The following is a 14,993-nucleotide window of genomic DNA, read 5'->3' as shown; positions in this document are numbered from 1 at the left end:
CAGTAAACAAAGACTTAGTTGAATTCCTTACCTTATATTCAAAATTATTGTTTATGGCCAGAATAGACAATCCCATTTTTAAATCACTCTTACCCAAAAAAATTTGACCAACTTCAACATTTGACTCAGATGAAGAGGTACTAGGCATAATCAATTCCCCTCTACGACATGAAAACATGGAATTCAATCCTGCTGATCTCTTAGTAACAGCCACTACAGGTCTATGCACCTCTGAAGGATCACAGTCCATAGAATTCAATCTTACTGATCTTTCATTATCAACCACGAAAGGATAACGCTCTTCTAAAGAACCACAATCCATAAAATTCAAGCCTACTGATCTCTCATTACCAAGCACAAGTCCGTTACATCGAGTTTCTCTTTCCAAGTCCACTACATGGATTTTGTTATTGTCTATTGATAATGTTGATGGTTGAATGTTCATAAACAATGGAATATCACCCTCTTCTCGATTAAGCTCATATGATACCTCGTATTGTCTGCCTACACCTATACCATCATGACTCATATTCACATTTTCGTCGTGGTATGATTTTAGCGTTACATATAGCTGAACTCTAAAAAGATCATCCTAGAAAAGAAGGAAGCGAACATCACCGTCATTCCGTATGTACTGTGGAGGGGCTTCAAAGTCAAGCTTATATTTAACTCTCATAACAACATCAAACCCTGAGCAACTTACATTTGCAACCCTGTAAATGTGAGCTTTAAGTTCTTCATACTTCAAGGTAATAGGCACAATGATTCCTGTTAGCTCGTCTCCAACATACAGATTTTGGTTCTCATCCCAATGACCTTCGTATCGAATTAGTACACACTTTTCTGTCATCCTACAAAGCAAGAGAGCATTTTTTATTAAGCAGATAGTAATACACATGGATCTTTTTCTCGCTGTCGCTTCCAATTGCTCTCGCTGTATCTCGCTTTCGCTCTAACGTTGTCGCTCAATCTCGCTCTCTCCACCTTTCTCGCTGTCACTTTCTCTCTCCACCTTTCTCGTTGTTGCTCTTTCTCACACCCCTTTCGTTATGCTATTTACATTATCTATTTACATACCTTTTTTGAGACCACGTTTCTACAAACACCCATGAAACCAAGTTCAAGAGAAGTCTGTTCCGTTCTGAAAACTTCGTTTGATTCCAATAAACTCCGCTATGAAAAACCTCGTTCAATAAATCTCCGTTCAAAAAAATGACAATTCAAATGAAGTTTAGATTTTAAAGAATTCACTATTACATATTTGCTATGTGTTAACGATTTTAAGTTGTAGACAGATTTCGTGAAAATTGTCAAATCAATCGTACAGTGACAAACAATCACATCACGATGGAAGATAGACAGACAGCGAAAGCGAGATCCAAGTAGCGAGAGCGAGACAGTTATTAGGGGCAATTCTTGTAATCTCATATCGTGATAACGACAGCAGAAGGTCAATTGACAGTTTTTTTAAAAAAAAATGGATCATTTGACATTATGGGCCCAGATATGAGGTCATTTGCCCAAATTTCCCCAAAAAAAAAACTTGTTTAATTAACCATTTGTAAATTTAATTTTAAAATTTGAATTCTTTTGAACTTATTTAGAGAGGTTGAAGAATTTTTCTCCTTTTTTTTTAAAAAAAATTAATACGGGGGATTTTCAAAAATACAAAAATAAGGGACACTATTTACCAAAAATAATAAAATTTAATATTATTTGATAGAAGCTGATAGAGGCTGATAGAAGTCTATTAGCGTAGAAATTGATAGAAGTTTATCACTGATAGACGCTGATAAAAGTCTATCAGGGCCTATCAATATTTTTTTTTACTATTTCTATAAATAATTTGACATTTTTTTATCTATAAAAAATTCTCTAATACTAAACTAAAAAATATGTTATTTTAAAAAAAAAAAAAAAAAGTAAACTAAATGGAAAGAGTGTCATTTCTTTTAATGGAATAAAATAGTCCAATTAGATTGATATTGTATTAGAAAATGTATAACTATAGACCTTTGAAACCAATTTTTAAAAATTATAATTTGGTCTTTATAATTTGACAAAATCTCATAATTAATCTCTATTGTTGGATAAAATCCTCATAAATATTGGACTATTTATGAGGATTTTATCGGACTAAATTTTATAATCATTAGAAACTAAATTCTAACTTATCCAATTACTAGACCAAAATTTCAATTTAAACTATATATTAACTTGAAATCTTTTTAATAGTTAAGCCACTTGTTTTTATTTGTAAGTCTAACAAGTAAAGAATAAAACCATATACTTTTGAAATAATAATGTGTCTTATGCATAAACTACGTTTCTTTAATCAAAGGTCTTCAAAAGAAATTATTGGACTGTTTGGAGCGTTGAGTTGAGATAGGATATTTGGAATTCATATGTCGGTGGAGTTTTATATATATGTGGAATTCATATGTCTGTGTTTGTGTAAAGTTATTTGATCTGAGTTCATATGTCTGATGCAGTTTTTTGAACTCTAAATAATATGCTTTTTTTTATTACTATTTTTATTTTGAAATTTTTTTATTCAATAATTCTACTCATATTTGTTTGAATAAAAATATGGATTGCAATTTTTTCTTTTAAGTTTTAATATTTTTATTTATCTATTTATTTATTTCTTTGTTGGGCAATGAACAATAATTAACCCATTACATTTCTAGTAGAAATATGGTTCAATAAAATGAGAAACTAAAACGAAATAAATTTTTTTGATTATAGCTCATTTTTCTCCATGAATTTCATTATCATCTTCTTATTTTTCTTCTTCCTATTGTTGTTGTATATTTTTACTATGTCATGATTTTTTTTTTAATTAAATCTCCTCGTAATAGCCAATAGAATGTCACCACATTTTTTCAACATTTTTCACTTTCATATACCTTTAAATTTGGAGGATCATCAGAGAATAAATCTATATTTTTCACTATTCTTGCTGAAAAATATATATATATTTTTTCATTTTATGGGTTTTTCTTTGTTATATATTATATATTTTTCAAAATATTCATAATACTCATTTGATATGTGAATTCATTACGTATAAATATTGCATTTAATGTAGATAAAATAATGTTTTTTTATATAATCAACCACCCTACAACATATTTTAGTCTTATAGTAATCGGAAGTGGTTGTCGAAGATGACTTTTGCTTGAGTTTGTAGTTAGAGGTGGTTGTCGGAGCCTAAAGTTGGAGGTGGTTTTCGAATCCCAAAGTTGGTTAGGCAAAAGTGGTCGTCGAAGTTGATCATCAAATATGATTTTCACTAGAGACTGTAGTCGGAGGTGACCGTCGGAGCTCGAAATTAATTGCGTGAAGGTGGTATTAGAGTTGGTTGTCGGAGTGTATCGTCGAAGGTGGTTATCGACACAATTAACCCATTACATTTCTGATAGAAATATGGTTAAATGAAAGTAGGGGTGTTCATGTGTTGGGTTGGGTTGAAAGACTTTTTAGACCCAACCCAATTGTTCGATTGTAAATTTTTTCAACTCAAATAACCCTTATTAAAAAATGAACCCAACCTAACCCAATCATGAAATATTTGGGTTGGATTGGTTCAGGTTAATCATATCATTTATTTAAAATTTTGGTTCTAAAAAGAAGCAAAACGTAAATATGTAAAAATCTAATTTAATTATTTTCACATATTAAATTAAGATTAACTATCAACTTCAATTTATATAGTGTAAATTTTCTTTCTAAAGTGCAAAGAAACTACTTTTAAGAGTTGTTGAAGAATAAATTATTAAAAAAATATTGTAATTAAATAAAATTAAAATCAATATATGTATAAATAATTGTGTTATAAGTAACAAAAATATATTTTGAAATAAATAATAAATTCGGGTTAGTTCGGGTTATATTAGGTGAACTCATGAATCAACCCAACCCATAAAATTTTCATTTATTTAAACCAACCCAACCCAAATGAGTTAATAACCCAACCCAAACCGTATGAGTTGGGTTGCGTTGATCGATTTTTTCGGGTCATGGGGTTTTTTGAACACCCCTATGAGAAACTAAAGCAAAATCAAAACTTTTGATTCTAACTAATTTTTCTCCATGAATTTCATATCATCTTCTTCTTTTTCTTCTTCCTATTGTTGTTGTAATTTTTACTATATCATGATTTTTTTTTAATTAAATCTCCCTCATCATCGTAATAGCCAATGAAATGTCACCACATTTTTTCAACATTTTACCTTTATTTTCTCTAAATTTAGAGGATAATCAGAGAACAAATATCTTTTTTCACTAATTCTTGCTGAAAAATGTTCCATTTTTTTTGTTATGTGTTACGTACTTTTCAACTACATACATATTTTTCATTTAAATATTCTTAACACTCATTTGATATATGAATTCATTACATATAAATATTGCATTTATTATAGAAAAAATAATATTTTTTTATATAATCAACAACCATTCAACATACTTTAACAATCATCAGTCTTATAGTAGTCGAAAGTGGTTGTTGAAGTTGATTATCGAAGATGGTTTTTGTTGGAGTTTGTAGTCGGGGGTGGTTGTTGGAGTATGAAGTTGTTCACATGAAGGTGTATTGGAGTTGGTTGTCGAAGTTTGTCATTGGAGGTGGTCTTCAAATCCCGGAGTTGGTCGGACAAAAGTGATCGTCGAAGTTGATCATCAAAGATGATTTTCACTAGAGATTATAGTCGGAGATGACCGTCGGAGCCCGAAGTTAGTAGCATAAAGGTGGTATTAGAGTTGGTTGTCAGAGTGTGTCGTCGAAGGTGGTTTTCGAAGCCTCAAGTTGGTCGTCTAGTTACTCGCTCAAAGGTGATCATCAAAGGTGATTTTCATTGAAGTTTGTAATCGAAGGTGGTTGTCGGAGCCTACGAAGGTGGTTGTCAGAGTTGGTCAACGGAGTTTGTTGTCGGAGCCAATTGGTCGTCGGAGTTGGTAGCACGAAGGTGGTCATCAGAGGTAGGTCATTGGAGGTGGTTGTTGAAGGCTATAATTGGTTGTCGGGGTTGGTCACGCGAAGGTTGTCGGAGCTCAAAGTTGGTCGCCGGAGCTGAAATCGAAGGTGGTTGTCGGAGTTCGAATTTTGTCGTCAGAATTGTCATCAAAAGTGGTTTTGAAGCTCGAAGTTGTCATCAGAGGTGGCTATCAGAGCCCAAAATTGGTCGTCGAAGTTGTTATCAAAGGTGGTTATCGGAGCCCAGAATTAGTTCTCGGAGTGTGACAATGGCCGATGGATGGAGCAATTGAAAACATGAGAATAAGGGAAAGTTAGAGTGAATTGGTAAAATATACCAACTCAACTCCACCAATATTTAAAATTGGTGGGCCAAACAAAGTTGGTATATTATTGATAACTGGCAGAAATGTCAGTAGCCTTTTATTTAGAATTATGAGGGCTAACAGGTAGAAAACGTAGTGATAATACTTAGAATACTTAGAATTTGTGAAAAATTGAGTTTTGCGTCGATATGCACCTAAAACCTCACTGACCCAATATTATGCGTTATTTCGTGTTAAAGTTTCTATTTTTGTAGCTATCGCATGAATCAAACGCATGCGTTTGTAATAAGCAATCATAGACAAACGCATGTGCTCAAGCCAGACGACCGTAAAAAACGCACGCAGACAACCCCATGCATCCAACACATGGAAGTTGCAGTAATCGCATGCGTCCAACGCTTGAAGAATGCGGTGAACAAATAGAGATTGCGGCCACGGATTGACAGCCATAATAGAAGATCGCAAGATGGGTAGAACGCGTTGATAACTTCAGCTAAATTCAGCTTGGACGCATACCTTGGGAGTATCAACAAGATAAGGCGATGTGACAACGCCCATACCGCGATAAAAGCAACAGTGAGCCATACCTTCATCATTACAACTGTCGACGTCCAAATTCAATAAATAGCCCTTAAGACCTTCATTTTGAGACATTCGAGCTTCTGCCTCAAAGTAGAAGTTTGTGATCACAGATGAGAGCTTGAAAGAGATTTCCAGTGAGAATTCTTCATCTCCATAAGCCAGACCGAGTGACGATCGGAGCATTCGCCGAAGATAGAGCTCAAGAGAGACATCTCTACCATTCAACCATGGCACCACCGGCAACCTTGACGCAGAATCCTTCATTTCCCTTCTAATCTCTGTATTGTATTACATTTTAACTTGAGATATTAAGATATTTTGTGATCAATGCAAATCTTAATTCCTTCATTTCCGTCTTCATCATCATCTTCATCTCTATCATAGTTTATCTTCGGCTTTTATTTATCAAAGTCAATCGCATGCTTAATCGTGTAGCCTAAAAATTAGGACGCATATAGCAACCCACAGGGAGGTGTGCATTGTGCGAGTATAGTGGGTTAATTCTCTTTGCTTGGTGAAAGGCTGTAGCAACGCCTGTCTATAGGATGTTGCATTACTTGTCTATAAGTTAAATAGCCGCATCTAAAGGTAAAAGATGGAATGCATTAAGCAAAATTCGCATTGTTTCTAAAGATAAACACATTCTTAAGCTTGACGCAACCATGCACTATAGAGATATAGTCATGCGACTGACCACCAAGAGGTGTGAGGCGTTAGTGCAATGAGTTGGGATAACTCAGGCGATTTAAGATAGTAAACATCACTATGCGTTATTGGTTGTTGTGTTTCTACCTATTCTCATTGTGAACCGCCTATTGCTCAATCTGTTTAGTTAAGAGTAGGAGTAGTGTATAAGTCATTTAAACTTTCTTCGCTTTATTTTTATTCTTTGTCTCAAATGCATCACTTCACAAATATTATTGAGTGACAAGTCCCCGTGTTCGACCTCAGATTACTCGAGAAACTTGCGTTTGTGTTATACTTGACGCAAGCGTAAGAAAATTTGTGATAGGAACGCGCGATCATTGCATGCTAAGATTAACGCATCATCATTCCGACGCATGACCTCAGACGCATGGGAACAAACGCATCAGTTATGTCTAACGCATGATTTCATGTTCAAACCCATCCGTCCTTAAATAATAAAAATAAAACAAAAACAAAACGCGTCCATAAATTATCCCAACAATTATACCAACTCAACTCAACTCAATTCATGTTAGTGAGTCAAACGCTACCTATGAGTTATATGAAATTGTATCACCACTCTTTTTTTTTTTAAAACCAATTATAATTTTAAGTATCAACTGTTTACGATCATTATTAGTTAAATTACAAATTTAGTCTCTAAAATTTAAGAGAAGGACAAGACACTAAATAAACATTGAAAGTTGGGTATTAAAGAAACTCCAAAGTTGAAAAGATTTGTGAAAGGAATATGAAAATTTTCTAGTCTTATGGGTGTATGAAAAAAAATTTAAAAATGACGCAGAACTTATGAAATAAAATAATATATCATTGTTCAATTGCTGAATGAACTAAGTGTTTCCTGCTTGTACCATAAATTTCATCTCAATAAACAAGCAATCCCTCAATAGATGATACACCACTATTATATTGCATATGGATTTTCCTTAAAAGAAAGGTTAAAATACCGATTTGATTCCTATAATTTAGAATTTGTTCAATTTTAATCTATGTACTTTGAAATGTCCAATGTTACTATATACTTTCAATAAATCTTAAATTTATTCCATCAAAGTTAATTTTATCAAAATTGGTAAAATAATAATTATTATCATGTAAGAGAATACAATATTTGAATATGTCTCCCAAATTTAAAGTGAAAATGTTAAAAGATAATAAAAAAAAAAAGTTTTTGAAAAAACCCAATAATATACTAACAATAAGGACTAAATTTGGACTAAATTTAAGATTTAATGAAAGTAAATAGACAAAAATTAAATAAGTCCCAAAGTATATGGACCAAAATGATACTTCAACCTAAAAAAATACACATGCAATAATCTAAGTGAAGCTCAATAGAGAGAATGATGAGCTTGATCAGAAGAAAAAGTACTATCGAGAGTACCATATTCCTTTTGTTCACACTAGAAATTTATTTTCATTAATATTAATATTTGTGAATCTTCCATTAATGTGAGTGAACCTCCCTCTATTTTTAAGAGTGCTGACACAAACAATAGATAGAGGAATTTTCCATACTCGTAGTATTGGAAATTTTCCCGAGCTTAATCCCAGTGTAGAATTGTTTAGAACTTTTTTAGTCTTTCTTCTACCATATTCCAGTTGGCCTAAATATGTACAGGCAATAGAATCTCATGATGGCCCCTTCATTATTTTCAAGTACATCATCCCTCTTCATTTTTCAATGACAGAATCAGTCAAAATCTTTATGTGGAATAAATCTCAGACAAGTGTTTAATTCCCAATAACATGAATAACTAGTTATGGTTATGAACACTTTTTTAACTACAGGTTCATAAATTTATCTCATTTGCACATGACTAATCTCAGTAGAAAAGTTACCTTTACTATGAAGTTGCTCTTTCTAACGTTCCCATTTGAAATTTTCGGAGGTATTCTCTTGATCTAATGTCAGCCTGAATCATATATGAAGTAAATTGACATCTCAGTGATCTCACATCAATATTTCATCCTAAAGCAAGATTCAAACATGAATACTATGTGCAGAAGTCATAAATCAAGAGTAAGCATTGGATATTCAGTTCATGGAAGAAAGTTGAGAAGGCTCAATAATATCTTACTCCACCCGTACCAACCTGTGCAACAATCAACAGGTTCTTTTCGACGCAAAACAAAGCGCAGCCTTTAAAAGTTAAAATCTATATCTAGACTAGAAAATGAACTTATTTTATAACATCAATTATAAGAGTTTATCTGTAGAATTTATAATGAAGAAGTTATAATCATTATGGATATCTTTCAAGCAAATTTATGTTCTACCTGTCGGATAGGTTCTGGAACACGATATTTGCAAGTGATTTTAACAATCCTGATGGCAGTATCGAGTGAAATACGATGACCAATTGAAACGTATATCGGCTTCAATGAATCAACAGTAGATCTCATAGCCTGGAAAGGAGAGGAAAAGCTTAAACAATTTTTCCAAATCAAAGCTGTACTTGTTATGTATAGTAGCAAAGAATGTGAAAAATGAAAACACTAATCTTGTCTCGTTGGCTTTAGAACTCAGCCAAATTAAGTTACCAAAAAAGATTTATATATCGTTTACCACACCCCAAATGCATCCAGAGATACCCTTCAAAGTTATTATAGAATCATTATTTTTGCCCTCGGAAAGGAGTTGCCTCACACTGGACTGAGTAAGACCATCAACATGATGCAGCTGAAATTTGCATTATGGAACACATCAGAATAAGAACTTCAGAACAAGACAAAAAAAAATAGCGAGAGAATAAGCTTATTCAGGGCCAGTTTTAAAAACTCAGGCTTAGCTAAGCAGTACTTGATTGGGTTAAACATTCAAATCAATGGGATGTTATATGAGATCAAAACTCACATTCTTGCCAATTCCAATCGTAGGCAAATTAGCAAGAACGCCGAGATGACTGGCCAGACCAAAACCTGCACGTTCCTCCCATGGAATGGTCAGTGTTCCAAGATCGTATTATGTTTCGAGCTTTAAGTCGTAGAACACCAGCGGCCAATTTCAACACAATTCCTAAGACTAGGGCAGAATCCCACCAGTAAGGATTTTGAAGAAAAAAGTACCTCGAGGATGGAGTATTCCGTTCCCATCAACCATCATTAACTGGTCCAAAAAAGAAATAACATTCATGTTAAATGCGAAAATAAGGGTTAAATTATTGATGTCAATATCAATATTGGGCTTTCAATTTTGCTTCTTTACTAAGTTATAAATTTTGTTATATGTACTCATATTCATATTGGAAGTAGTAGATGAATTTATTTCAATGTTCCATGTCTATTTTTAAAAGATATTAGAGTTATTATCAATTAATCCTTAATATCGATGTCAAACTCTCTAAATCACAGATATATAGACATATTTGAGTATCATTGTTGAACCTTTCAATCTACAAATACATTGACATATCAACAACACAAAATGATAAGGGTATTGGTGAAAAGATGGGATCTAAGTAGTAATCAGTATTTTCTAAAATTTCCGGTTCAGAAACCAGAAACTATGGTGGCATGCAGATTTATACATGCATCTTGAAAAATTATGATGATATCCAACAAAAGAAGTATCTCAGATGATTTCAACATAACATGCGAAGAAACATACAATGAAACAGCGAGAAAATGTTGTGTGAGTGGCATAAATAAAGTCAGTACAGGCTATGAAGCATTCACCTGTGGATACAAATGAGGAGATCTATTTTTCATCCTCTCCAAAAGCTCCAAGATAACTGGGGCCTGAAGAACCAAAGCAACAAAATGTATCTAATTACCAAGAGTAAACCGCTTATGCCACAAGGTTTCAAATAAGATGTCAAGAAATAGATAATTAACATTCATAGGAACAAAGGAATTCTACCAATATGTAAATAAATTAATAATAGGCAAAAAGAACAAATGAAGGAAAAGAAACCTCTCTAAATGCTAGAAAACCAGGGACATAAGGAACTTGAACGGTAACAAGAGAGAAATCATCATAAACAACTTGAAGTGTTTGAAGATCCATAACCACGAGCGTACCACATGCAACTGATGAATCTTCCTTTAAGAAGCTTATATCAACGCCGCCGATATACTTCAAATCATCCACTTCCCCTTCCAACTCATCCTCCTTGATCAGTTTCTTCTTCAGCAAATCCTGCGCTCTGAGAAATATAGAAAAAATTATAGGCCAAATTCAAATGAAAGATACTCTAGAAATGGAAATTTCTTCGATTACTGTATCCAATTCTGAATTTCAACCGAGGAAGTCGTTGACGCCTCGGAATACGATTTCACTTGTTTCTCTTCTTCGGACATCATCTAAACGTGAAATTCGGCGACCAATCTGATTACTGGAACACCGCCGACGCGTTGGAACTGTTCGGTGCCGGCGAATTGATTAACGGCTGCCTAGAGGATCGAAGTTCCTTGGAATTATTTAGTTCCGATCCGATACTGACCGGCCGGCCAAGTAGGAAGCAAATGGGCCGATGTGGGCTCCGCCTCTAAACGGGCCGGGTTAAGGTCAGATGGGTTCGCCAAGGCCCGTGTTCTGACAGTCAATTCAGTTCACATGACTCGAGTTGAATCCTTGGAGCAAGCTTACGCCGTCGTTTAGGAAGATCAGCGCTTCAATTTCACGACGACGGCGGCGCCGAGTGGTAGCGTCTCCAATTATGACATTGTTTGAATCGCCGAGTAGTAGCTTCTCCGATTATGACATTGTTTGAATAACGAGAAGAAAGGTTTGAACCGCTAGTTCTCTTTTCGAGATTTTTGTGTGGCTGACATACTCTCAGTTGATGACCAGCCCCGAAAATAATATCAAAGCCTAAAGTTGTAAAATGTTGACCCGATGAGTTGAGATTGCTACGCTTTTGTCACTTGCCTCGTGGTAACCATTTTGCAAGTATGTTAAAGTCAAGTTGATTAATTCATAACGAAAATTAGTACAATCATAATAAAATTCTATAGATCAATCGTGTGCATTAGAATTGTACATATAAGGCTGCTTTTATCACGTTTATCTAGAATAATAAATTTTATCACATCTACTATTACTTTTATCTTTATTGTTACCTTTACACATGAGGGTCAAACGGTAGTAGTAATGTGTCAAAATTCATAATTTCTCTTTTTAAGTAGTAATAATAATGGTAACAATATCTTAAAAGTAACACATAGTATGGTTGCAGACTAAGAAGCACATACATAGATACAGATACAGGACATAGGTACGATACGATTCGACGATACGTCAACTTCTAAAAAAACTAAGATATAGATACATTAAAGATACATGTGGGTTCACACACGTTAAAGAATACCCAATTAAAGTAGATTCAATAAGAGAGTGAATACTTGAAAAAAAAATCCAGCAACGTCAAGTGGTGATTGAGCGACTAGAGTAGACGTAGAAAAGAAGTAGAAGCTGAAGATTGAATAATGAAGTTGAAGACGTAGGGGTATGGATCATGATTTAGATAGTGAAAAAAAGAGAAAATGAATATTTAATTAAGTTTAAGGATTTTCTTTTAACTTTTTATGTTTTTATATTTATCGTTCTTATCATTTTTAATATATTTTATTTTGAATTGTGCACTTTTAAATAAAATGGACTTTTAAATCGTTGAGCTTAAATTTGAAAAAAAAATTGACCCAATATATCTCTTTACATACCTATAACTATATAGATGTATCTGAAAATTTAAAAAAATAAAGAAGATATTAATAAATTATGTATTATCTAGATGTACCATATCTAATACCGATTATCTATTTAACTAAAAGTAAAACAAAATAAACAATAATCAGAATCTACTTTTATTGGTTTATTACGTTTTTATTGGGATAACGTGACCTACATTTATTTATTTGTATATTATTGTTATTCTTTTAAAATGCTCAAATGTATATTCATGGTTACTTCTATAAATTAAATATTTCTTTAAAAAAAAAAACTTTCGGTATATGACGAAATCACCAAATAATTGTGCTCCAATTTCATATTATTATAGTAATTTTCGGAAACACCAAAATGTCTTGATCAAATTAATCCAACATAGAAAAAAGAAATTGTTATAAACTCTCTGTTTTATCACTGGGTTGCTCTCGTTCTTTGCCCTAATTACCCTTTCCCAATTCTTCGCCGCCTCCCTCCGCCGTTCACTCTCCCGCGCTGGACTGATAAAAAATGCCGGCGGTTGAAAGCCTGCTCAATCCATCCGCATCCAAGCTATTTACCTCCAAATCCTTGCTCAATCCTTCCATTTCCAGTTCCTCGATTTTCTCGCCCGCTCCGCGATTGCGCAGATTAAGTTGTTCTTCTTCGTCGCTGTCGATCAGATGTTCGGCCACTCAGCAAATAGAGGCTGTAGTTGACTCTGTTACTCCAGGGCAGTTCCGAGTTGATGTTCTCTCTGAATCACTGCCATTCATCCAGAAATTTCGAGGTAAAACGATCGTCGTCAAGTACGGAGGTGCCGCCATGAAATCGCGGTCTCTTCAGGCTTCAGTTGTTAACGATCTTGTTCTTCTGTCCTGCGTCGGCCTTCGCCCGATCTTAGTCCATGGCGGTGGACCGGAAATCAACAACTGGCTCAAACGGCTCAACATTGAGGTCGTTTTCCGCGACGGTCTTCGTGTGACCGATGCCGAGACGATGAAAATAGTATCGATGGTATTAGTCGGCGACGTGAATAAGAATCTGGTTTCGTTGATTAATAAGGCCGGAGCATCCGCCGCAGGGCTCTGTGGTGTGGACGGGCGGCTACTCACGGCTCGGCCAGCTCCTAACGCGGCACAGTTAGGGTTCGTAGGAGAGGTCGCGCGTGTGGACCCTACGGTTCTACAGGCACTTTTGGACAAAGGCCACATTCCAGTGGTCTCTTCGGTGGCTGCTGATGAGTCAGGGCAGATGTACAACATCAACGCGGACACAGTCGCTGGAGAATTAGCGGCGGCGCTGGGGGCGGAGAAGCTGATCTTACTAACAGATGTGGCGGGGATTCTGGAAGATCGTGACGATCCGAAAAGCTTAGTGAAACAGATAGACATTAAAGGAGTGAAGAAGATGATGGACGAGGGAAGAATTGGCGGAGGGATGATTCCGAAGGTGAATTGTTGTGTTCGGTCGTTGGCTCAGGGGGTGAGGACGGCGAGTATCATTGACGGGAGGCTGGAGCATTCGTTGCTGCTAGAAATCATGACAGACAATGGAGCTGGAACCATGATTATAGGCTAAGGTCAGAAATTTTTGAAGCTTTGAAACTCCTTGAATTTTCTTGGAAGTGTATAAAATTTATAAGTGGCGATGAAATTGATGATAGTGTCTAATCTGGGAAAACAAATTTGGATGAATTTGTACGAGTAATTGGAATTGAATTCCCTCGAGTCTGATGAAATCTGAATGTGTTCATTAATAAAGCTATGATGAAATTTTCTTTCTTCGGATTCTTCGAATATATATATTTCTGGGTATATAAGCTAAGTCATAGCCATTTCTGCAGAGATGAGAGTATATGTTCTTTACTTTATTGGATATCTGACTTGAAAAGTGGTTAGCCAAAAGTATAATTAGAATCTCTTCTTCACTTAACAAAGAGTCTGTACATAATCTCGAGAGATTGTTATGTTAGCTTCTTTTACAATGCATTTATCATTATTTTTTCCGGAAAAATACCCCTTTTCTAAGTCCAAGTTCCGTTTGAAATGTTACATTTTTTTGAGTTTGGTGGATAACTCAAAAATTAGGTAAAAAATGTGAAATGAATCGGTCGTCTTTTTTTTTTTTTTTTTTTTTTTTTTTTTTTTTAAGGAATCTGAGTTTTTGAAGATATTTTTATTTAACCTTATATTTCTTGGTATGAAGGAAGGGTATTTTGGAACTACTGATAGTATTTGGTTAATTGGATAACCATTTAGTTTTTATTTTTAAAAATTATGCTTATTTCTTCTCAATTTCTTATCGATTTTCATTTATTTCTTAGTTACATTTTAGAAACAAAAATAAGTCTATTTTTCTTTAGTTTTCAAAATTTGGCTTTTTTTTTAAACATTGGTGAAAAAGAGATAACAAAACAAAGAATTTAAAGGTAGAAGAAGGGTTTATAGGTTTAGTTTTCAAAAATTAAAAATTGTAAATCAAATTGTTATCAAATGGAACATTAGTTATTGGGTTCTCAAAATTGTCATTTATCTTAAAAAATTCTCATTGTTTCAAATATCTTTTCTAAATTCTTAGTTCAACTAATACATATTGTACTTTAACGACCAAAAAATTTGTGGTTCAAACTCTATCTTTTAATGTACTAAAAAATATGTTAATATATCCCTCGTCAAGATTAATTATCTCAAATATCTTTTTTAAATGCTCATAAAATCATTAAAGAGTATTTATTAATTTCAGTATAAAT

The 14,993-nt window shown here is 34.1% G+C and overlaps 2 protein-coding genes across 2 annotated transcripts; one reads left to right on the top strand and one right to left on the bottom strand.

Annotated features, from left to right (window-relative positions):
• Positions 1–8,243: 8,243 nt before the first annotated feature.
• LOC120076598 (endonuclease V family protein) lies at positions 8,244–11,380 on the bottom strand. The gene is made up of 8 exons (XM_039030473.2): positions 10,817–11,380; positions 10,511–10,742; positions 10,273–10,335; positions 9,664–9,703; positions 9,452–9,516; positions 9,164–9,277; positions 8,875–9,003; positions 8,244–8,510 (listed from the first exon to the last, which is right to left on the bottom strand). The coding sequence occupies exons 1-8, from the start codon at positions 10,897–10,899 to the stop codon at positions 8,442–8,444; spliced, it is 795 nt and encodes a 264-aa protein (XP_038886401.1). The 5' UTR covers positions 10,900–11,380; the 3' UTR covers positions 8,244–8,441.
• A 1,106-nt stretch (positions 11,381–12,486) lies between these two features.
• Positions 12,487–14,024, top strand: NAGK (N-acetyl-l-glutamate kinase). Its single transcript, XM_039030600.2, has one exon. The coding sequence runs from the start codon at positions 12,773–12,775 to the stop codon at positions 13,820–13,822; it is 1,050 nt and encodes a 349-aa protein (XP_038886528.1). The 5' UTR covers positions 12,487–12,772; the 3' UTR covers positions 13,823–14,024.
• The last annotated feature ends 969 nt before the right edge of the window (positions 14,025–14,993 follow it).

This window comes from Benincasa hispida, chromosome 4 (assembly GCF_027475165.1).
Source record: "Benincasa hispida cultivar pf3 chromosome 4, pf3_genome.v1.1, whole genome shotgun sequence".
Classification (NCBI taxonomy): domain Eukaryota; kingdom Viridiplantae; phylum Streptophyta; class Magnoliopsida; order Cucurbitales; family Cucurbitaceae; genus Benincasa; species Benincasa hispida.
Note: the sequence above shows the minus strand (reverse complement) of the source record. Positions and strands in the feature narration are given on the sequence as shown.